Source organism: Trachurus japonicus, chromosome 13, assembly GCF_045865225.1.
Source record: "Trachurus japonicus isolate A0001 chromosome 13, Traja_1.0".
Taxonomy (NCBI): Eukaryota; Metazoa; Chordata; class Actinopteri; order Carangiformes; family Carangidae; genus Trachurus; species Trachurus japonicus.
This window is the reverse complement of record NC_140919.1, coordinates 37,385,306-37,410,134: the sequence shown is the minus strand read 5'-3', so window position 1 is coordinate 37,410,134 and position 24,829 is coordinate 37,385,306. Positions and strand designations below refer to the sequence as shown.

At 41.5% G+C, this 24,829-nt stretch overlaps 1 protein-coding gene across 2 annotated transcripts in view; it reads right to left on the bottom strand.

Moving 5' to 3' along the window:
- The window catches only part of LOC146976536 (uncharacterized), a 49,543-nt gene that overhangs the window by 11,434 nt on the left and 13,280 nt on the right, over positions 1–24,829 (bottom strand). For both annotated transcript variants that reach the window (XM_085796393.1, XM_085796394.1), the window contains 4 exons: positions 11,114–11,171; positions 4,593–4,841; positions 3,045–3,105; positions 1,207–1,337 (listed from right to left, as the gene is read on the bottom strand). In XM_085796393.1, coding sequence (XP_085652519.1) covers positions 1,207–1,337; positions 3,045–3,105; positions 4,593–4,841; positions 11,114–11,171 — 499 coding nt within the window. The remainder of the gene's footprint in view (positions 1–1,206; positions 1,338–3,044; positions 3,106–4,592; positions 4,842–11,113; positions 11,172–24,829) is intronic.

Here is a 24,829-nt window from a genome sequence, read left to right as displayed (position 1 = left end):
TCCAGGTCGGCTCTGTGTGCTGACTGTGCAGGCCAGTAGCTGCAGGGCTTGTTGTCTCCAGTGTTGAGGCTGATTAAAGCTTTGCTTTCTCTAATGATTTCCTCCATGCCCACAGTGTCTTTGTCCCGCTGCAGCTCTTTACAGAGACTTTCTGAATGCACAGAAACAGCTTAGGACCCCACCTAGCTAAGAGTGCCCGGCCCAACCCTGCTCACATTCACCTTACCCAAGGCTATCGCCTTTCCTCCTCACAATACAGCGTCCCGTGGGCACTCGTTTGGCTCCCAGATCCCAGATCCCAGCTCCCACAGTGGGACAGAAGTGGGAGGTGAGTGGTTGTATTCAGGGATAATGTTGGAGAGCCTTTGCTACAGTGTGGTGGGAAACGTTTCAGGGTGGAGGGTGAGGCCTAGAGGGCGTTTTGTCTTATTTCATATAGAAGATCAGAGGGTGTGGGAAGACAACACTGACAAACTAACACATTGTACACACAACGTTGTTCTCTCTGTTGCACCGACAAACTGAGTTATTGACAATACACAGTTCTCCTGCTAAGGAGTTTAGATGTGGAGACCCTTAATTGTATTGAATTTTAACAGTAAAGTACAATTGTGATGAAAATGTGCTAAATATACAAAATATTGATAAACACACTGATCATCACCAGTGCGTACAAGTGTCATAGTGACTGATTCATGTCCCTCTTCTAGTGAGCGCATTTTGACTCAATCAGTGTGTTTATGAGTTTACAGACCAATGTGCAGTTTGAATTTCTCCCACCTATGGGTTCATAGACAGTAAAAAAAGATAACAATATGTTTTACAGGCCATAAAGTCAAAGTTTGGCGCTTTTATGATTGTGCTGTGGTGACTCTAGGAGATTGTTAAACAGTCAAGTATCTTTTTTTCCACTTGTTTGGTATAAAACTCTTTTTTTCATTATGTTGAATTATTGATGGGACTGTTTTCCTTGCGGAAAAGGATTTTTGTTTATTTTCGACAGAAGAATTATGTATCTGGTGAAATGATAGAGTTTAGGATGGCATGTTTAAGCGAGTCATTACAGTCTGAGAGTAGCTGCGAGCTCAATTTACATGTCTGAGATATCAAACTGAATAGAAGAAGGGAAACAGTTTGACATAAAGAGATGAAATCCCCTCATTGGAATATGAATGCAAAAGAAACTTATCAGAGCACAAATCTGACCTTTGTCACACAGCAGTCCTCCCCAGTTGACGTCACACACACACTGCCAGGGCTCAGTGCAGCTGCCGTACACACAGCCGGGGAACGTCACACACTGGTCACACAGAGGACCTGTCCAGCCGTAGTGACACCTTGGAGAGACGAGAACAGAGAGACATGTTGTATGCTTGTTCGTGGACAACAGTCACTACTTTGAACCAGTTACGCACTGTAAAAAAAAAGACAAATCATAATGTTAGCCAGTAGGTTTTGATTCTATCAAACTTACATTTTTCTATAAACGTATTCCAAGTTAAAGTAACAGTTTTACCTCAGTAAATAGTATTATACTGTTGTATAGCTCAGATTTGTATATTGTGTCCATTTGAAATCTTTGGTTGAAAAATTAGTTTGGATTCTTTTTGCTCTGTCCACCCATGACTTAAAGATGAATTAAATCTATTTACACACAACCTGATTGAGTGGGTTAAGTAAGCAATCGACTGAATTCATGAGTATAAGTTCTGAAAGTGAAAATTAAACATAAAAATGAATACATGTAACTGTTATAGAGGAAAAAATTATATAGTTTGTTAGAATATTTTACAGATTATAAAACGATAAAACTTTCTATTAAGTTTCAAAGTCATCACAGACTAAAGACACTAATTTGATTTGTTATTAGCTATAACTTTAAAGCTAAATTACTTGTACCAAGGAGCATAAGATGCAGATTTTACAGTGCATGACTTAGTACACTGATGTTGTTGTATTAGTATAACTAATGAAAGGAGGAATAGTTTTCTTTTTTTGCTGCATGGTTTGGAGACTTTCTTCAAATTGCTGCTTCATCTATTGATGGTTTAGAAGTGCTCACTTATATTAGGTTTTTTTTGCTACAAAACAACAACAATGGAAAAATATATACACCTACAACAGGAAATGCGCAGCTTTAAACTTCAGTAGTTGTATTTGTGAAGACAGTTCATCACTCAAGCAATTACTATGGTGATTTAGGAGAGGAAATAACCCGTAAGTTCTGGAAAAGCCGCACCTGTAGGATTTCTTTGTATTTTAGGCCCCGAGCAGGAAAAAAAATCCAGGATAAGATTCAAAAACAATAAAACATCAATTTAGAAAGACTGGGTACCATGACCATGACTGACTGGAGAGAGACAGTGTTTAGAAAAGGTTCAGGGAGTTACAGCAGCCTTCATCACCATCACCGTCTTTAGTCTGCTATGCAAGTATGAATGAATGAATGTTTTATTTTCGTGTCATGCCACCACTGTGGCCCATCCCATATGAGATTACAAGACACAATAACAAATAGAAAAACAAGAACTAGACAGTCCTTCCTGTTGGTATTACCTGCCACACAGGTGTGACATAAATAAACAACTTAAGATCATTTTCAGTACTCAACTATATATCGCTCTTCATCTCATTGCCCAAGCCTTTACAAGAAATAAAGAAAATGCAAAAATATTCAAATGAAAAAGAAGTTTTAGCTTCTCAGCATCGTCTAACCACACAAATTCGTTATTTGGATCTACTTTACTAAACAATTTTTGTCTTATAGAATCATAGAAAGGACAGTATAACACAAAATGAATTTCATTCTCCACCTCTTGGATGTCACATAAATTACAAATTCTATCGTCTTCTGCTGTGCCGACATATCTGCCTGTCTCGATATGAAGACCAAGAATACCAGCTCTCAATTGAGCACACAGGGATCTTTTCTTTTTAGACAAATTATACAAAACATAGTTTTCTGGGCCAAATACCTGTTTTATTTCACAGTAAGTACCCACTGAGGAAATTACAGCATCTTCTGAAGAGATCTCTTGACTTACGTGCATTCTCCAGGTACAGTACAGTGGCCATGGGCCTGATGACACCCCTGTCTGCAAACCGCTGCAAACAAAACATGCACACAACACAAAATGGATCTGTTAGAGATAAGGAAATGGTAATGAAATGACATTCATTGCCACATTTATTTGTGAGATTATAATGTGAAAGGTAAAGTTATTAAAGTAAAGTTATTCAGCGTTAGCAGGAGACTGGAAACTGCCCAAACGCTGTCATGATCATTAACCTGTGGGAGGGAAGAGAGGGGACATGACTATGTTTTCAAACTTCCTGCTTCTCTCCGGTCCAATCAGCAACCTGCTGGGGAGGAAGTTGGATGAAGTGAGACCTAGGCGGGATGGGCAGGGCTGCAGGATGTCCTTAAACTAGTAATGTGTCCTTCAGGGTTCCCATGGTTTCCACTCTGGTTTCCGCCATTAACTTTTACCAGTGCAACACGATGGCAGTAGTCCGAGGTCACACAGTGAGGTCGTCCAGCTGATGAGTCATGGACAGACGGAGAATAATCCCTCACACACGTTTTGTCCACCGAAGCTCCATGATGGGTCAATGTTATGAGTCCTGAAGGCTGTCAGTATTCTTCTTATTGATTCTTTTTTTAAATAGATGAGCATATAAGTGATTAGCCTCCTAAAACCATCATGACATCTATGAGGCCAATCATCACTTTTTTGGAGGGTTACAAGTTGATTTTTGGGTTTAACTATGAAAGGAGGTATAAACATACCCAACATGACATCACTGGTTCATAGATGACTTGTGAAGCTGCAGGTCAAGTTTATTTAAGCAGCTCTTAATCACAATAACAGCTTCAAAGGGCAACAATTAGACAGGAAAACAGACACCCTCATGGAAAAACCTTTTAAGAAACCTTGGAAAGCATCACTGGAGAGGAAATCCCCCCATCTTGGGCCAGTGGAAAAATAAATGGAAACCAAAAACATTTTCTATTTTTTCTCATCAGTAGTCACGTGGAGGCCTTTAGTAAAGAAACCTTTCTGGATTTCAGGACAGAAATATTCATGATTCATTTTAATTTCGGGTAACAAACATTTTTACAAACAGACATAGCCTAATGGTTACTATTGTTGATCTTCTTGTTACGGTAACATATTTTCCTTGTATTTATATTTAATAGTATTTTAAATGCCTCTGTAAAACACTTTGGCTGTCTGAATATGTTCAATTAATACATTTATTTGCTTAGGCATTATATAACATAATGGAAAAATGCTTATCGTCTTGTCCTTCAAATTGCTGGTGTCAGAATAAAACAACAAAAGCAAAAGCTGTTCAGCTTAATAAAATGTTAAACAAACACTGTGAATTATCGCTTTTAAAAAGCTGGAACCAGCGTTTGGTATTTTTGCTTGAAAAAAGAACATGAACCATTAAAACAATTTTCTGAATAGCTGCTTAATTTCACAGCTCTGAATGTGACCAAGCCAAACAAAATATAAAGACTCATTTGATTCACTAATAGAATAGAGATAATTGTCTGTTGTACTAAAACACATTTCCTCCCTCACCTTCTTTGCACTCCGGCCCCGTCCAGCCGTCCATGCAGACCTTGGAGCCGCTGGGGTCACAGCTGAAGTGACCGAAGAAGTCGTCCCGTGCGCGGCAGAGCTTGTTGCAGAAAGGCCCGTAGTAGTTGGAGTCGCAGCGGAAGCGGAGCCGGTACTCCAGGCTGAGAATCCGTCCGTGGTGACGATAGGTCTGCCACTGTTCACCAGGGTTCAACATGGAGGAGAGGAGGACTCGCTCAATTAACTGACCTGAGGCAGAATGAAAGAAAAAGTACTAGAAGATTATAATTTGATCCACTTTGGACAGTGTGTACACTTCCAGCAGTCACAGAGCAGCATTAGCATTAATTCATGGTTGTGTTTCTGGCCCCTGATGAACATGTTGTAGTCCAGTTTCGGTCTTTGATAGTGTAATGTTCCACTGCGTTCAAGCTTGTCTCTCACTTTCACTTAAAGTTTTAACAAATTTAAAGCAGAAGTAAGCGATACATTTGTGTTAATATAAGTCTTAAATAGTTATATCTTCCGACAGCAATCACTTACATAGAGTGTTTGGACCGAAACACGGGTCTGTCAGTCACTCTGCTCTGCTCTGAGCCGAGGAGAAAACATTTATCGTATCCTACAGTTTTTATCCAATGAGGAGAGAGAACGGCATGCAGGGCTGTGTGTGCAGCCAAGGGACGCCGTGAATGCGGTGACGTAGGACGAGGACTGTTATGGTGCGTTCAAGGCAGCCCGTAACTCGTGTTTTTCCGACCTGTGAAGTCGTACCAGTTCGATCTGGTACGAGTTCACGGGTCGGAAGTTACGAGTGGCCGTTATAGTGACTTTCACAGGTAAAACAGGTCGGAAAAACACGAGTGGGTTGCCTGGAACGCTACAAAATCGTAAGTTGTGACATGAAGCTGTAATTTACGGTTTCAAAAGCCTGCCTGGAACGCAGCATTAGCCAAAACGACCGGATCGCTTACTTCTGCTTTAAGCAAGTAGTTATTTTTAGTTATTCTGCCCTTTAACGGATTGTAACTACTTCTATATTATTCTACTTTTACACTTCAGATATTGTTTCATCTATATTAGTAATGGTTCAGAAAATTTTTTTCAAACTGTTTTAAATAAATCTGAGTGCACTTTAACCTTTCAATTCATTCATACTATTCTTCACTAATTCAAGTAATTACCACCCATTTCATACATCCTCCATCTTTCATCTTCTACTTTTACTATTCAGATATTGTTTAATCTACATTAGTAATGGTTCAAAAATGTTTTCAAACTGTCAGTTTTAAGTAAATCTGAGTAGACTTCCGACTTTCAATTTCTTCATACTGATCTTCAACAATTCAAGTAATTTCAAACCATTTCGTATTCTTCATATATTATTTCATCTCTTCAAGATTTCTTCAGCAGTTTCTTAACTTAATTCAGCATAGTTTCAACAATTTATTCAGCTCATTCAGCTTACAGCTTTCAGCATTCACCCGTATTTCCTTCAGGAAATGCATTCTCTAGTTCATGGTTGTGTTTCTGGCCCCTGATGAACATGTTGTAGTCCAGTTTCAGTCGTTGATAGTGTAATGTTCCACTGCGTTCACCAGCTTGTCTCTAACTTTCACTTAAAGTTTTAACAAATTTAAGCACTGAATAGAAAAGTATGAAAACTGAATAAGAGTTGAGGTATAATGAATATTTTCCCAGCCCAAGGAGTTGAAGTGGAAAACTAGTCACAGCAAAATCTCTTTATTGTACCAGAATGTAAACGTGTGTTTCTCCGGTAAAGTTTGTCATTTTAATGGGGGTCCGTGGGGATTGATTCACTTTTGGAGCCGACCTCAAGTGGCCATTTGAAATTTTATTTCAGCATTTTGTTACCTTCATCTTACAGCCACTTGGTTTAGACTGAATGTGGAGCTGCAGAACTTGCATCAATCTGTGGGTTACTCACCTCAACCTCTCCGACCACATGACGCTAGTTGGTCCTTTGTTTATACAAAAACATCAATCATTGCAGCTTTTAAACATTTCAGTCCCTTTGCACAGGTCACTTGAGCAAGAAGTTTGAAGATCCTTTTTTTCTTTTAGAGTTTTGATCTGGGTGGGTGGCCTTTTCTAAAACTCCCTTTCATTCTTTAATTGGAGTTTCTTGTGCATATCATCTTCTATTATCCAAAAAGAAAATTGTGTATGAATACCGACGTAGACAAGAGCCAACTATAGGACCAGACAAAAGGGGGTCAGGGGTCTGCAGGGAGGAGAGAGGCAGCTTGAGCACCAGAGAGGACCAGACGAGGCCCGGGGCAGTGTGGGGGCAATGGCTGCTGCTGCTGACCCCCGGAGGGGATTTCCCCCGAGGCGTTGTCATCCCCAACTCAGTAATAATCTCCTCTGACAGGGTATTAACATAGAGCACAGAAAACATGTGTGTGTGTGTGTGTGTGTGTGTGTGTGTGTGTGTGTGTGTGTGTGTGTGTGTGTGTGTGTGTGTGTGTGTGTGTGAGAGAGTGTATACTGGTGTGTGTCCATGCTATGTATGTGTGTGTTTAGGAGATGGTGGCGAGGATAATGGGAAAGATTGTGCGATAGCATTGCAGAAAGGAAAAGCTTCGTTAGAAGTCAGTCAACGATGGAGAGATGGAGAATGTACAGTGTGTGTGTGTGTGTGTGTGTGTGTGTGTGTGTTTGTGTGCGTGTATGTGTGAGGGAGAGAGAGAGAGAGAGAGAGAGGGGCAAATAGAGCCAAAGAGGAAGGGAGGCAGCTATTAGCACACACACACATAACAAGCCGCCTGATGGAGAGATGAGATCACTGTGGTTTGACACAAAGGAATGAAAACAGGGGCACATATTGGCCAGTATGTGTGTGTGTGTGTGCGTGTGTGTGTGTATGCATGTTTGTCCATGTGTGTTTATGTGCGTGCGTGACTGTGTGTTTAAGAGAGTAAAAGAGGAATGGGAACAGATCGGACACTGAGGGAACTGTTAGCTCAGCCGTCGCCCCATTCCTCCACTGTCCTCTGCCCGCAGTCATATCTGATGGTCTGGGTTTCAAACAGCTCATCACGCCACTGCAGGGCATTGTGGGTTTTTCTGGTATGCTGAAGGGCTAATTTCATCATCACAATTTCTCTCTCAGAACAGCAGAACAGCAGAAGAGAAGAAACAAATAATCACATTATCAACCATCACAGCGGGGAGCGTGTAACAGAGAGTCTAATTTCTTCTCTGATGTGATTAAATGATGTGGTAAAATAACAAGCGAGCAGAAAGACAGACAGAGTGAAAAGGAGGGAAACTAAATATTAGATGGCAATAAACAGCAGCAACGAGAAGCCCTGGGCCACTTTGGAAATCACTCTTTACACAAAAGCTAACAGAACATAAGCAGCAGATACACGGGGATTGTATCCGCACGTAGAGAGAACCCTTAAATCTCTTTCCCTGGCCTCTGGTGATTGTCCCCCACTGCCTGGTATTACCTGTCAAGTGCTTGCCCTTGAGTGCGCCTGAGAAAACACTGCAGGAGAGAAAACACCTCGATTCCATAGCACATGGACCGTAGAGTCAATAGACCTATGGGAAACCGACAGATCAACCAGATAGCGATTGTTGTTTTCAGTTTTGATTCTTCTAAGTTCCATGTTGTCCCAGCGTACTTAATGTCATCTGGATAAAAGCACTAAGTCTAAACATGTGTCTTGAATTTTATAGACAAGCTGTTCTAGATTATAACTCTTCTAATATTGAATTCCACTTTCTCTCCAGCAGTGGTGGCAATTTTGTGGCCGCGACTGCTCCGTCAATACAATCGTCAACACGGCAGCACTCAGAATGACCCCATAAATATGTGAACGCAGGGAAAATGGAACGGCAGCTATCTTTGGATAAACCCATTTAATCACAGCACCAAGCTGCCATAATTAACAGTTCCCTGGGTGGAGTTTTTGACCACCAGTAGTGCCACTTGTGAGAATAATGTTTTCATGATGAGTGGGCCCCCATTTGGTGAGTTTCTGTGATAAACAGTTTTGTCAATGGCTTTACATTTAGCTGTGTTTGGTAAGAGTAATGAGCAGAGAAAAGGACTGTGATGTCGTTTTCACATTACTCTCGGCTCTGCAAGTGTTTTATGATGATGGAACTGTATTCAATAAGTTTTAAAGAGATACACAGAGTGTGTTTTGGTAAAAAAAAACAAATAATAAACTCAAACATTAAAGGGACCTTAGGGTACCTTTGTTGCTGAGATGTGCGACTGGTGAAAGTCAAGATGTTTTTAATAAACTTTCAGGGGCTCGTTTGACAAGTAAAAGCTGCGATGTGCAACATGAAATCATTTCTTCTTGTCAGTGTTCAAAACATGGATCATCTTGTCAGTTTCCCCCCTGATATGTCGCAGGATTACAGCATTTAAAAACAATCATCACAGTATTTCATTCATCAATTCTTTATGATGTCTACTCCTTTTTCTGTTGTCGTGTATTGTTTTATGTTGTCCTGAAAAATGTCTGTTGTTTTGTCCACACCAGTAAAGGTAGCCTAAGATAAAATAAAATAAAACTGTAATGCAATACAATGCAGGGTTTCTTATTGGGTTGTTGTATTTCTTTCAGCTACTTGTTCCTGATAAACTGCCAAATGTGCGTAAAAGCAACCAAACAACTAAATCAGTGTATCTTACCGAGCAAAATGTAACCATGGCTGAAAAATGAGAGTCACAACTTTGCGAACAAAACCAAAGTTGTAATGATTTGGGAGTACCCTTTAAAAGACGAAGACATGCTGCCTCACAATGACACCAGCTATATTTTATTCAAACAAAACTCAGTGAAGGTCACACCGTCCGTGCACCAAGAACGAGAACATCATATTTTCTCACTATTTTCAAGGACTGTTTCAGAAGGTATAGGCATACTCAGTAATCCTTTCTGATTAGCAGCCGGGCCTGATAAGTCCATTCAGGCTGCTACAGGACGCCTGTGTTTGGGCAGAGCTAAGCTGACGGCCTAGTGAACGGCTTTAGCCCCGATGTAGAGGCTGTCAGGAGCTCAGGTGGAAACGGCACATAATGCAAACAAGATGTAGGAGCAGCGCTGGAGGACAGAGAGAAGGAGAGATGAAGAGGACAGGAGGAGGGACAAACACGGAGAAGGAGAAGGAGAAGGAGAAGGAGAAGGAGAAGGAGAAGGGTCGCTGGTGCCGTCCTCATTATCTCAGTCATCTTTAGGACACAACTGTGGTCGGTCCCTCAACTGGCTGAGACAGAGGTAGAGGATGGTGGGATGAAATGGAGGACTGTGGCATGACAGGAATGAGGAAGGCATAGGAACATCTGTGTGTGTGTGTGTGTGTGTGTGTGTGTTACGCTTTTTATAGCATGCAGCTCACATTCCCTGTCATGGAGCTTTTCCTGATTATGAGGAGAAACAACAAGGAGACGAGCAGGAAATTAAAGGGTCTGGATAAAAGACCCTCTAACCTCGTATGATCACAGACATAAAGGCACAAAGGATATTTTCACATTGTTTCAGTATGTTGAACCACACATACTCGTAAACAAGTGCTCGTGTTGTTTGCCTCTGTGAAAATGTTGCTCGATGAAAACGGTTTTCTTGGCGAGACAGGGAGAGAGTATTGGCCTGCAAAGCCAAAACACATAAGTCTGACTTTTCGACGTGTTTTGCCATAAACACATTGTTACGCTTTAGATTTTTTTTCTAACAAACATCATAAAATTTCCAGGAATAAAATGAATGAGGAAAACTGACTACACTATCCTAGCTGGTCTAGGCTTTATGCACAGCTCCACTACTTCCTGAAATAAGCCAGCTCGTTTATTTCCTGTCTTACATTATTGGACCAACTAATTAATCCAAGTGTGTCTGACCATTGTTGTGAGGTCAGACACACCTGGATTAATCAGTTGGTCCAATGATGTAAGACAGGAAATAAACGAGCTGGCTTATTTCAGGAAGTAGTGGAGCTGTGCATAAAGCCCATTTAATAGCTAATTTACGAAATGAATTAATCAAACAACTGAAGTAATTGAGAGATTGTGAAATCAATTATGATGCTGCCGTCTAGTAGCTAAAGGCTAATGTGCAAATGTTGACACATTTGGTCAAAATTGAGCAATGGACCTAATATGACTTTTCGTTATCCTTATGGAAGCAGGGCTAACCTAATTTGCTGCCTTTTTGTTTGTTAGTATTCTGCAATTAAAAACTCAGTTTTATTGCTCCAATACTTTAATTAAGTTTGTTTTACGACTTTAATAGGATGCACTTGATTCAATGGTGAAATGGTGTAATACGAAAAAAAAAAAGGTGTAATATGAACTAGCTAGCTGTGAAGGGCTAATTAGCTTTGTTTTAAAGGGCTGTGGGTGGAAATTATCTTTCAAAAAAAGGCAATTAAAGCTTCGTCCAAGCAGGAGTCCCACATATTACAAATATCAAAACCTTTTTCGTGCCCTCAGATACACAACTACACAAACACAAAAACACGGATCGCATCTTCACCTGGTTCTGATGTGTCGTTGTCGTGGTCCAGAGCGTTTAACACCAGAGAGAAGGACTTCTGTGAGGAAAAGACAGAGAAAACATTTGTCAAACATGTGCATGTGAGTTTTCCACATTCAACATCAAATTCTTAATCCAGCTATTTCCAATTGAGGTGATCCAGGAACATTCAGCATTTATAGTTTATTCATCCAAGACTGAGAACAGCCTTTAAATATTCATTGTTTGTTTATTTTTAACATCTCTAAAATGCCTGATGTTGTTTTTGTAGATGAAGGCACAAATTATGCTTCAATCCCAGAGTGTTTTTGACCTGAACGTTTTTCTGCTAAACTGAGTATTGGTTCTTTGGTGTGCAATAAATTTAGAAATGAAAATAAACATGTTTATTGACACTTATTAGAGACCACACATTCAGTGTTTTTCTCCTCTTCCCACAGTGTCAGAATGAAAATAACCCCTGTGTAAATCCTGCATATTTTGATATGCAACAGTGGACTCAAATATAATGAGTGTGTTTGTGTGTGTGTTTCACTTCTTGCTCTCAGCCTTGAACAAAAGGACAAACATCAGAAATCATTCACTGCCCCGAGAAGCCAAGGCTGCAGTTGGATGCTGCTCCAAGAAAAACCTCTAGCTACCTGCAGCCTCGCAGGGACAGAAAAGAGGAGGGCGGTTACATTACACCACTGTGGTGAGGGAGGACATCCAAAAAACCTGTTTGTTATAATGAACACACTCTTGGAGCAGGCATGATGCTTTATGTGCTCTTCTTTCACCCCCTGACAAGTCTTTGCAGCCTGCACTGTAGCTGGCAGCTTACTCGTGGATGGTTACGGCAGATTGCAGCATCTGCAGGACTAAATCTGAATATTTTATTAAAATTCAGAGACCTATATGTAAAGATAACATCAGCCTATATAGAGCGGTTCCCGCAGTACAGTAGGGGACTTCGGCATTGGCATCTTCAAATGCTGACTTTGAGCTTACAGATATATCACACTCCTGAGAGATAACAAAGGACAGGTGTTTTTTTTCTTGCTCTTTCTTCAAGCATTTGTTCATCTTATAGACCAGTGATGAATAATTCAGACCAACACTTTCCTCTACAACTCTCTCTCTCTCTCTGTTCTTGTTCCATTCATCCATCCATCCCTCCCTCTGCGCAACGCCCCAGCGCCTGTCATGCAAATCTCTCTCCACCGTGCACATTGTGGGTGAAGTTTCTCCTGAAGGGCTGCGTAGATGTGTGGTCACGTCTTTGCTGACAGAGTGTACTGCCAGAGGGGTGGTGTGGTGTGGTGGGTGAGTGGGAGGAGAGGAAGCAAGGTGGGGAGTGGGGAGAGGTGACGGGCGCAGGAGGTGAGCGAGGTGTGAAGTGAAGGAGAGATGGATTTGGAGGGAGGCTAAGGGCAGGAGGTCTGCACCGTCGCTAAAATTAGCTGGAGGCGAAAAAGAGGGAAAGAGCAGAGGAGAAGATGAGGGGTTGTAGTGAAGACGCACCATGTTAGAGGACAGAAAATTGATGTGGCAGAGGCTGAGTCAGGGATTCGTGTCCAATATGTCGGTATTCAACAGATGAGGAGATGGGAGGAAAAGGTGAGCAGAGCAATTGCACAGGGAGAGAAAAGGCCCGAGAGAAAGGGGAGGATAGTATAATTAGGAGGGAGTATGTAAAGATAAAGGGCAAAGGAAGACAGAGGAGAAATGCAACTGCAACAAAGAGGTCAGAGGGAGGTGAAACAAAAGGATCATAAGATAAAAGAGAGAAGATTAGAGAGGAGAAAAGAAAGGAGAGGTGATAAGATAAGAAAAAGGTAGTAGAGGACGAGGAAGAACACCCCCACACGGTATTTAGAAGTCACGCTGCTAATGAGATGTTCTGGGCTGCAGAGGGCTCGCAGCCAGTTCATTAAGGCCGGCAGATAGCAGGTAGCCCACAGATGGACCAGCTGGAGTCGGCAAGCACCGGCTTAAAATTCTCACCTGAAGTATTCATGATTTGCATCTGAGCATGGTGCGGTCCTGCAGCCGATTATAACAACATTAGTTCTACACAGTGGCAGCGAGGGAGAAGTCACATCCTTAACTTAAATACAACTGCAACTAGTACAGGAACACTGCAGCACAAGGGAAAGTCCTGCATTTAAAATCATAATTAAGTTAAATAGCATTAAAATAATCAACACAATCACCATATATATTAGATATGGAATAATGAGACTGTTAATCCTGATGTAAAAATGTGTAAAGACCTAATACTTTAATGTAGCTGAGTTAGTCAGTGTAGTCCAGTGGTTCTGGACGCAAAGGGTCATGAGGTGATTAATTTGGTAGAAAAATTAGAAAACAAAATTCTGTTTCACACATTTGCTAAATCGTTGGACTTTTTTAAATTATTATTATTTGCTTTTTAAAAAACAAAAATATTGAGCCCCATTCAGCATCATACGTGATGCCCACTACAATAGATTTCTTGTACAGGTTAATAAACCGATAAAGTTTGGAGAGTTAAAAAATGATTCATTGATTTAGCATTGTACTCCCAAAACACAGTCAAACACATGATCAACAAAACGGTTGATCAAAAATGTCCTTTTTATTCCACATTGTCCTTCCTTGTCAAACTCAGTGCCTACACTACCAGTCAGATTCAGTCAGATTCAGTTGTGTTTTACTACTAGTGGCTCATGCAGCTTCAGGCCTAAATCTTCACTTCACTTGAACAAAGTCATAAATTCAAAAGTAAGTAAGTAGTAAAATAAAGTGCAAGTCTATGAGAATTAAGTGTAGTGTGTTAGTATATCTACTTTTTTACCACGGTGTTTAATCAGCGCGTCCATCCTGCAGCAGGTCAGGAAATCAGTTCAGTGGATAAAAGTCGAGTCAGAGTGTTATGACGCTGATCAGCCTGGTCATGATGAGCTGTCCACTACAACTAAATGCACACGCAGCATTACCTCACTGCTGGCCTCTTCGCCTTATCAGCTTTCCAATTGCCCTCCTTCTTCCCTCCCTCTTCTCTCACCCTTCCTTTCATCCACTGTATGCGCCTCTCCCTCTCTCTCTGCCTGCACCTTCTGCTGCCAACTATTACGGCAGGTTAAGACCTGTGGGAAGTCCAGAGACGTTCTTTTTCTTTTGTCGTCTCTTATAGCCCTCCCCCTTAAATACACACACACCCTCACCTCTTCACCTACGAGTGCGCACAGGCAGGTAAGTCATGATACAGTCATCGATATAGGAAGGGTGTATCTGTGGTCAGCCCTCGGGGTCAGTATGGAGGCAGTGAGGGGTCACATTAGCAACAATTACTCAGTTAAAATCACAACAACAACCACTGATAAGAGAGTGTGAAAAGATCACGGTTACAATACGCTCTTCCTAACAACCTTTCCATAACACACACACACACAATTTGTTTTAGGTTCCCAGGGTGACGTCAGAAAGATGGGCAGACATTAGCGGCCGGACCGGGCGGGTGAAGTGACCTCATCGTGCGTTTAAAGAATAAAACAACACGCACAGAGAGGAAAATCAAAAGGTAAACACGACAGAAGAGAGGCTGATAAGATCACGGTCAATGGCGAAGTGGTATTTTTACCTTCTCCCGACACAAACAACATCTCAGTGTTATTTGTGCCATTTGAGGCGATAATGGCCAACATGATGACAGCAGGGAAATGACATAATGGGAAAGCTGTGTGTGCTTGTACTTTGTGTGTGTCTGTGTGTGTGTGTGTGTGCTAATCATTTTTCAGAGGAGATTGAAAACTGAGCCAGCGGACGACATCAGTCGCTCTCAGTGATAAACTATGATTTTGTCTTCTTCAGTCTGACAGACACATTTTCATCTCAATAATGAAACAAGGCTGAGGCTCCATGTTCGCAGCTCTTTGAGGTCGTATTTAGACACAGCGGGGATTTGAAGTAAACATCATCATGCTAACATAACAACAGCAACATGATCGCTAGCTGTGTAGCAATTCAGGGGCCACATCCCTCTGAGGCTGCGTTTGAAGACTGAATGCCGTCACAGCGGTGTAACCAAGGCTGTACCATTACGAAACCTCCCTCAAATGTGGCCGACAAATGCAGCATTCACTTCCCGAATTTGAGAAATGCAACTTTTGGATCATTCGCAGCTCAACCTATCCCACAATGCATTCTGAGCCTTGGGTTTTGCATGGAGATGGCAGCAGTGGAGAAGTCGCACATTGAAATAATTTCAATAACATTTTCTTTCTGTTTTTGTTAGTATTATAGATTACGTCATTAATAAATACTATGGTTTGATCTGTGGTGAATTCCCACTGAGTAATCAGCTGAACCAGCTGCAGCTGTTAAGGTTGCTAGGCAATGAGTGCTGTGCTTATCAAGAGCAGGCCATGTATGTTTCCTCTTAGTTTTGTCGTCCAACTGACAGTTACGCGTTGTCCAAACTGGTTTTGACAAACAAAAAGGCACAAAGCATCTTTATATTTGACTGATGTTTTTGTTTACTCCATAATCCTCATCAGTTTTCTTTTTCTTTAGGCTATGTGAATGTTGCTGATATGACAGGACTCACCTCTATCTCTCCAAAGTGAAGCAGATCTCCTCTATACTACTGATACTGATACTGTAACTTGTCACAGCAGGGAAGCACAGGTGGGACTAATCACACTAATGATGCCTCTTTGTTATAGCAATTCATGCAATTCAATGCAACAACCATGTGATCAGTTATCAGCCACAGCTGCATGTGCATGACAAGTCAAAGTGTCTGCTATGTGAAAAATCTCTATTGAACTTTCTTCTTTTATGGCATATTTTAAGTTACACTTCGGTGTATTTTTATCAAGAGGGGTCTGGCTGCAGACCTCCACTGTCAGGACCCTTCGTTGCAGACCTGCACTGTGAGGTTTCCTCCACTGTGGGGACCGGAAGTTGATTTGAAGCTTTTCAATATAAAAGTGAGAATACCGAAAGCACGTATTTGTGAAGTGTGGAGACTATGAGGTGAGTAAAAGTCAAGTGACAATTTTTTTGTCATACGAAGAAACAGAAACAGTCTTTATTCACTACAACGTTACGCCCTACAATATGTTATATTCATTTAGAATCAAGTTTTGGACTTTTGGGTGTAGGCCTAGTTTTTAGCATTGTTATCGTAGTTGGGCTACTAGGCTAGGTTAACTTCAGGATTAGCCTCTAAAGGCACGCTCCTTTTATCTGCAGTTCAGTTTTAATTATCTAATGGGGAAGGGAATGTAGATTTAAGGGGACTGTCAAAAATGATGTAGGCCTAATCAATATCATTTTCTTTTTTTGCCTTAGTATGAATTTGTTCACAAAATACCAGCACATGTGAGTAAGTCCTACCAGTGGATATTTGATTCCCTCTGCTCAGAATCACTTCATGTCTGTTTCCTTGTCTCTCCATCTAAACCACTTTCACTTGGAACCATTATGGATCATTTTCTCTGCAACATCTGAGGCTGACATCTCTGCCCCTGGACAGAAACAGCTCATTTTCAGTTCAGATCTCACTCTCAATGCTGCCAGGCATGACCTGTGCAGATGGCATTGACGGAGAGAACAGGGGTTTCCCTTTAAAAAAACACGCATATAACCCCCCCTACACACACACACACACACACACATCAAAACATGAGAGTCAGCTCAGATGATAAATCTGCCCTTCCCTCGGGCTGTAAGCTCTCCGGTCGTCTGGCCCTGTCCCTGCGCCTGCAGCCTCAAACTAGTCCAACTGTGGCAAAGCTCAGGATTAGCGAGAACTATGCTAATGAAAACCACTGGACAGACATTTGCGACAGCGTGCCAAATTCTGTTAGATACAGGTTTTTTAAAAAGTCAACTTTTGTTTTCCATCCTGGAGTCTCCTGCCACCACCTCGTCCACCGCTCCATGTCTCATTCCTCCACTGAAGTTCCTCAGCCTGACCCCTTACTCTCCGTCCTCCCACCCCTGTTGGTGCCCCTCTTTTCCCTCCACCATTCCTCCCTCGCTCCCTCCATCTCCCACTCTCTCTCACACACAGACATGGGCAGGGTAGGATATCCCGACAAAGCCAGGCTGTACAAACACAGCTCTACGACAGGAAGGACTCCCAGCCCTGAGAGAGGAATTTCCCCTCAGAGCTCACACACTAATGCATACATGCTTACACGCACACAGCCACACGCTTCACTCCACGCACGCTTCGCTTCACTTCATGCACACATGCACACACACACACACACACAATTCAAACATTCAGATCAATCTAATATTACTCTGGTACCAATATTTATCTTTCTATACAGTAGTTTCATTCAACTATTAGTCTTCTTACGACAATGGAGATTGGAGTTGGCAAAATTTGATCATGTTGGATGACAGGAATTGATGACTTTCCTTTAATCATTCAATAATAGCTATTGTACCACTGGTGGAGGCCTGGAAGTAACAGAAAGGGTGAAGAGTGTAACTGCTGAATGCTCCACTAACTGTTTGCAGGTTGTGTCCAGGTGGATTGTTTTGTTTTTTTTGGTTGTTTGTTTTTGACACCATGAGAGCTGAAACAAAGCTTTGTAAAACTGAGGGGAGCTTGCAGATAAATGCCACATTCATGTTCAGCAGACGTGCTGTGAAAGTAATTAACTTGCCTTCAGTTTCCATGTAATTAACCAAATCATAAAATGTTATTTTGCTAGGAGGCTATCATAGGAAAATTAGACACAAACAATTACATCAAACCGTCGATCATTTTATTTATGTTTTCCTATGTATTTATTTGTGCAGTGTTTGCACAAATTCACCATTTATTTATTTATTTATTCCCTATGTAGGCTACACCAAGAAACATTTTCTGCTTCCTCACATTTTGCTAATCCGTACAGGCCTACTGTATGACAATGAGAGATGGACGTGTGCATGTATCCAGAGCAGTGATTAGTTCAGGGAGAGAGATGCTGTTTTAATCTAAAATTCAATTTATCGACTGATTGGTGCTTAAGGCAAGAAATAAAAAATAAAAAAGCTTTTCTTTTTTGGCAAACTAAAGGAAAATCCTCAACCTTGACTCATCTGATAATCTTATGCTGCCTTTGTCTTGTGTTGAGGCTCCAGTAGACAAACAGAAGAAACCCTGAGCCGATGTCAGGCCTGTGTCTGACTCACAGGTCCCAACTCATCAACATTCAATTAAAAATTACGTGCAATATAAAACATCAGTCAGCACGGTCAAAATTATGTAGCCACATACAAGCATGGGGCTAATTGCCAATTACACACCCACTGTGCAGATGAGGGGAAAAATTAAACTGCCAACAAATGTTTAACAGTCACAATCACATACACCTGCCATGTCAGAGGCTGGTCGAGTACTTAGAGACTCACACATGCGCAAACAGGCTAAACAACTCACACACACACACAGTTGTCATGACAGCAGCTGTGCCTGAGCCGGATTGGATGGCTGACGCCTCACCTGCACGACCAATTAGTGGTGGAAGTAACCACAGTAACAAAGCCATTACTATTCCAGGGACAAAGCTGCAGGTTTACACCAATCTAAGACAAGTACACACAGTTAATACAACTATGTGACAATCTGTGGATGTCGGCGCCGTGTTGGCAGGTGGATATTATTTCTATTACAATGTAATGAAAGTTAAAAAAAATCTGATTGGTTTCCATTCAACTTCAGTAGCCTATAAAACAAGACCCATGTGATAAGTAGAGTGAGCAGGCTCATGTCTAACATGATTATTGTGTCATGTTAATAACAAAGTGAAAAAATCTATTTGGATCAAAAAGTAGCCGTTGCCCATGGAAATAAAGAGACATGATGTGTTGTGGTTAATGAATATGAATTAGTAGTTAGTGAATTTCATAAGCCTCTGTGAATCAAAGCCAATGCAAACCCACCTCCCTGCCCTCAGGTACAACACACACACACACACACACACATCCACTCAAAGACAAGGAATTAGACCCCTGGTGTGCAGTCGTCCACCCCACCCTGCTCCAATGACCCCGTCTCTATAATTACATGTCTCTGTTCTTACGTCCTCGCCGTCTCTTCTGTTTTTCTTTCATTCTGAACATAATTATCATCAGACTTTATCTCCCCCTCTTTGCCCTCACTCATTTTGCATTCACCCACAACCACCATTGCCACCACTGTGGCATTGCTGTGTCTTCCCTCTGTCTCCAGTGGTGGATAAAGTTTTTGGCACCTTCACAAAACAAAAATGTATAAATACAGGATGCTCCCTCAGTGACAGTACTGGCGCAACTCAATAATACATAAGTACACTTTCTGTTGTAGCGATGGAGCTGGAACCATAGTTTTAACTTTATCATATAGTTAGTTTAAGGCCAGTAATTCCCAATCAAGGGGTCAAACCTACTTCGGATGGTCTCGGGATAAACCTGAAGGATCGTGAGATTATTCATGGGAACCAAGAAGAAGTATTCATTTTCTCAAATTCACTCTAATCTTTGCATTTTGAAATACTGCCTCATTCAATCTTTTATACCGTAGATATCTAAAAAACAACAAAAACAACAACAAAATAAAAACATGTAGAGGGCAAATGTCTCTGTGATCGAACTGGTAGCCTAATATTTGTTACGTCAGGTTTGGTTTAAACTAAGTTTGAATTCTGACCAAACTTCTACAAAATCTGTAAAAGCGATGTGCATTTCTCTCTGCTCTCCCTCAGATGCCACTAAAGGACTGTTTCATGTATGTTTGCTTTATGTATCACTGTGCAGAATGATACAGTCGCCCTGTCATAAATCTGATGTTTTGTCTGCCGAGTACAACACACCAACTTTTTCACTTCAGCCAAGCATGAAATCATTTTTAATGATAGATGGAAAATAAACTGCTTCTTTGTAGGAAAACAAAATGCTGATGATATTTGTTAATCTGCATAATAACCAGTAACTACAGCTGTCATAGTACCTGAGTAAATGTACTTAGTTACTCTCCAGCCCTCTGTGCCTCTGCGTCCACACCCCCCCTCTGCCTGACAGTCACATTCCTGCAGGGTTAATTGGCTTATACACTGAACTATGTGGCTACTTCAAACAGTTTGGAACAACAGAGGCCTACTGACATGACGGGCCCTTATCCTGCATGTCGCCCTGCCCCAGCTCCATCCTGTCCTCCAATCACCACCACCCAACCCCCCACCCCCCACCCCCTTACCTCCTGCTGCTTATGATTCTCTCAACAATGTGAGTAAGCCGTTATGACACACACACACACACACACACACACACACACACACACACACACACACACACACACACACCCAAAACACCTGTGCCCCACACTGAGATCATCCACTGACCGCTCCACACCTCCTTCCCTTATCTAACTCTCACTTCCTTCTCCTTCGTGGTCTCCCCTCTGCCGTGCTTACATCAACTTTACCCTTTCGCTCATTAATCTTAACTGTTTATACCACCCGGCCTGCACCCCAGCCTCATTTTCCCCATCACAGCCCAGACTGACTGCCCTCATCCCCAATGAACCCTCTTCCCCCCCCCCCCCATCCTCCTCCTCTCTGACTTCCGCAGGAAATTACCTTGTCTAGCCACTGGACGCTTCACATTCATGGCTGCATTTTCAGCGAGAGACATTATGAGGGAGAAAATAGTCTGGGTGTGGTGTGTCTGTCTACACACAGAATAGTGTGTATTGTCAGATTTCTAAAGTCTTGATTAAAAAAAAAGAAAAGTTGAAATATTTTATAGGACTTTGTGTGGTTTGGTGTTAGTTACCAGACACCCCCGATTTTGTGCTTAAGCCTGGAAATAACACAACCCAAATAAAAAAAAAGAATAAAAAATAAAGGTTACAGCTCTTCAACTATGGTCTCAATCAATCTCACTGACTGTTTAAGTCAACAAAACAAAAAAATGCTGGCACTCACAGTTAAATAGTCTCATTATTTGATGTCGGGCAATTAACACACACATTTCAGCTGTAAGCCATCGTCAGAGTAAGAAACTGCTTTTTAATGTTTGCTGTCTTGTCTCAACCTGTGAAGATGAGGTTTCTGGCATCTTCTTTCACAGATGTACCGCATCTATCAATCACATAACACCTCACCTGTATATAAATAGTCTGATGATCTCCTACTCTGTTTTACACTAGAGATGAGTTGAAATGCACTAATGGATTACCCCGTATCAAATAAAAAGATGATCTAATATGGGCACCGAGATTTTCTTTAACTCATACAATGCTCAGGATTTGGAGCTATGTGTTTTGGACAGGTTCATTGAACAGACTCTGGTGAAAGTGACGTGCCATAACGAACACTTTTTCGTCCCTCGCAAACAGCTAACGCGCCTAGCCTTACAGTTTTTATTGTGTGCATTGCAAATTGTCAAGGTTGTATGATATTGAGGCTACTACAGACCAAAGAGTGATATCAAGGACAAAATGTCTCATAAATGGGAGGGTGAATTTTATTATTAATTCTTGTGCTTCTCCTACTGTGATATGTTAGAATTTCTTTTATTAAAAATACATCTGTGCTTCAGGCGGCGTTATGTTACATCTGCGCTATACTGCAAACACTCATTCTTATTTCCCATTTACTTCCCATCCACTTCAAGTGAATTGCGCAGTGGCCTTGAGCTCAAACACACTGCAACTTAAGGCACAGGCACACCGTGAATTCAGAAAACATCTTCATCAATTCCTGTACCACAACATAAGTGTTTCTCTTGCAGGGCATTTGCAGCATGTTTATGTCCTTGTATGATTTCTCCTTCAATGCGTTGGTTGTTTGGGGAGTTTATACAAAAAACGACCTCTTTAGAAATGTTGATGTGTGGAAATAAAAAGTCACTCTACTAGTGTGTGCTTAGTGAAATGTAAACGTAAGTATTAGTCGTACATAATGTTTAGCACAATTAACTCATTTCTTGCACAGCTGCTCCCAAAGTCGACCTGAGAAACCTGAAGTTTCATCAGCTGGAATAAATGAAAACACCGGCCTGGGTGTGCAGCAGCAGGGCCTTTAATATTTGAGTCATTTAACAGGCCTGTGCACGCTGAGAGCTGGAGATGTTCTTCTCTCCAAAAGAGGTTGGTAAGAGTCATAAAGATCTTACACTCGCACTGTGCACATACATAGTTAAAGAGGGATGGTGTGAACATGCACACTAATCTCCGTAGACTATATGTCAGTATGTGAGGCTATTTCTTGGCTGGAACCAGTAACTTCCTGTGGCCTGGTTGCCTTGGTGGTCTAAGGATAAAAAAGTGTTGTGGGTAATATATATGTATTGACCTGACTTGCCTGCAGCTGACTTGGCTGCAAGCTGAGCCAAGAAATAGAGCCAAGAAATGGTCTGGCAAAACCCTCCCCAAAAAACAGCATAGAACTTAAAAAAAAATGTGTTAATCAGTGAGCTTCAGAGGTGTAGGCAGGGAGGTTTTCGTTGGATTTTGTTACACTTTGACAGAGTCAGGCTATTTCTCCCTATTTCCAGTCTTTTTGCTAGGATGGATACATACTGTAGCCTTAAACAGGAGGCCAAAGATGAGCAGTATATTACCAGACCAGAAGTGGCTTCACTGCTCCATACATGAGCAATGTTTTACAGCGTTCAAGGACCCATGCACAATCACTTTAGTTGATAGTTGATGGATTGACTGCAGAGATAGGCACAGAATTGATGCAAAATTATACTTCCATGCATTAAGAGGATTAAATGGCTTCTCTATGATCTGATATGACAGGTGGAGAGAGGTGGGGATCATAACCAGTAAACTCACCGGTGACAGAATGGGAGCAGCAAGTTACAGTGTGGCGATAATGAGACACACTCATGTCAGTTAAATACACTGGGATATCAGCAGACATCAGTAGACACAATCGAAAATCACTCTGGCGAGAAGATGTTTCACAATATAAAGGCTCAAAAATGTTTGTGGTTGCTGCTGTCAAGCACCGGCAACTTAAGAAACCACAGAGAGAAGAGGAGGGAGCGTAAATCCACAGGGACGGGCTGTGGCTACACGTCGCTGGAAGGCACCGACACCGAGAACAAAAGGTCTGAAATGAGCGGTTTCCAACGCGAGGGCGAGAAAGATGAAGGGTAAAGGGGTGTTGGGAGGTGGAGGGAAGGAGGGCGAGGAGATATGACAAGAAGGGAAAACAGATCAATGGCAGTGAAAGGAAACAATTTGCCGTAATTACACCTGTGTGTCCTTTTAAAAGATCACATACCTGCATTTGTTGACACACAAAGATACACCACAGAGACAGGGACAGACTGTAATTTCACAGTGATCATGTAAATCAAGGTCCCTTTGCCTTTTTTTTTCTCATAAAGAAGCTCCTTCCCTCAATCCAATTTGCACACAAATGAAATCATTAAAACATGCTTCCCTTGAGATGTTTACCCTCGAGTTATTAACTTATCTCTAAAAAACACGAGCTCTGAATCCTGATGGAATTAACCCTCTTTGTGTTTCATGTGGGAAAACTGCAAAGGTTATAAGGAGAGACGTATGTGTGTGTGCTTGTGTGTGTATATGCCTATAGGTGTGTATGTACAACCGAGGGGACACGGCGGTATCAGCGTACGCACAGGTATGCGAGGCTGCGTAGGAGAGTCAATTAGGGGACAAAAGAGAGGAGAGCACAAACGACGGGGGCAGAGAGAGTGAAAGAGAGACTGGGCACAAAAAGAAAGCTTCAACTATGCTGTTCTCTTCTCGTTTCCCTTCACTGACTCCCCCCGGCTGGACTCCCACACAGCAGGAATGCACAGGTTACAACAGTGTGTGTGTGTGTGTGTGTGTGTGTGTGTGTGTGTGTGTGTAGGTGTCTTATATGATGACATAGAGAGTCTCTTCTGTTCAGTTTCAGTGATGGAGAGTAATTAAGTACATTTACTCAAGTATACGTGCATAAGTGTACTTGAACATCACTTCAGTTCGGATCACTTCATTTCCCTGCAGCTTCATTCAAGCTTCATGCAGCAAAGGGCCGTAGTTCAGACTCAACATGAGCTCCTGCTGTAAGGACTTTGTCTGAATGGTGTGAGCTCTTAGAAATTAAACAGCTATATAATTAGTTCTGTTAGTAACTTCCAGGTACATGATTTTCTTACATAACGTTTGACAGTTCGGTGGATGATTAGGGATGCCCGATTACGATTATTGTCAGAGAAATAATCACGGTACTACGATTATCACGATTGTTATGCATCAATAAATTTCAAAATAATAAATAAAATTACATTACTAATCTCTAAATATAGGACCAGTTATATTAATCTCCCGGGGGAAGTGTTTGAAATATAATATATAAGTCATTAATTGCCATCTATACCAATTGTTTAAGTTTATTTTAATCATTTTTTTAAATTACAAATGACACGCTAACGTTTAAATTCCCACCAATTCAGAGTTACACTGAAATGGACCAGTATCTGTGCATCTTCCTTTACTGTGGCGCACATCTGCCGATACGGTTCCAACATAATATTTTTCGTAAAGTGACGGTATTTAGGAATCTTTACGATCAATTAATTGTGCCGTTTAATACCGCGATTAATTGTGGAAACAAGTTATTGTGACATCCCTATTGATGATCAATCAGGGCCGTTGTATAGGGGAGAAAGGTGATGATAACTCTAGGGGCCCAGCGCCCAGTAGGGCCCACAAAAAACCCCAATAGTCTAATCTTT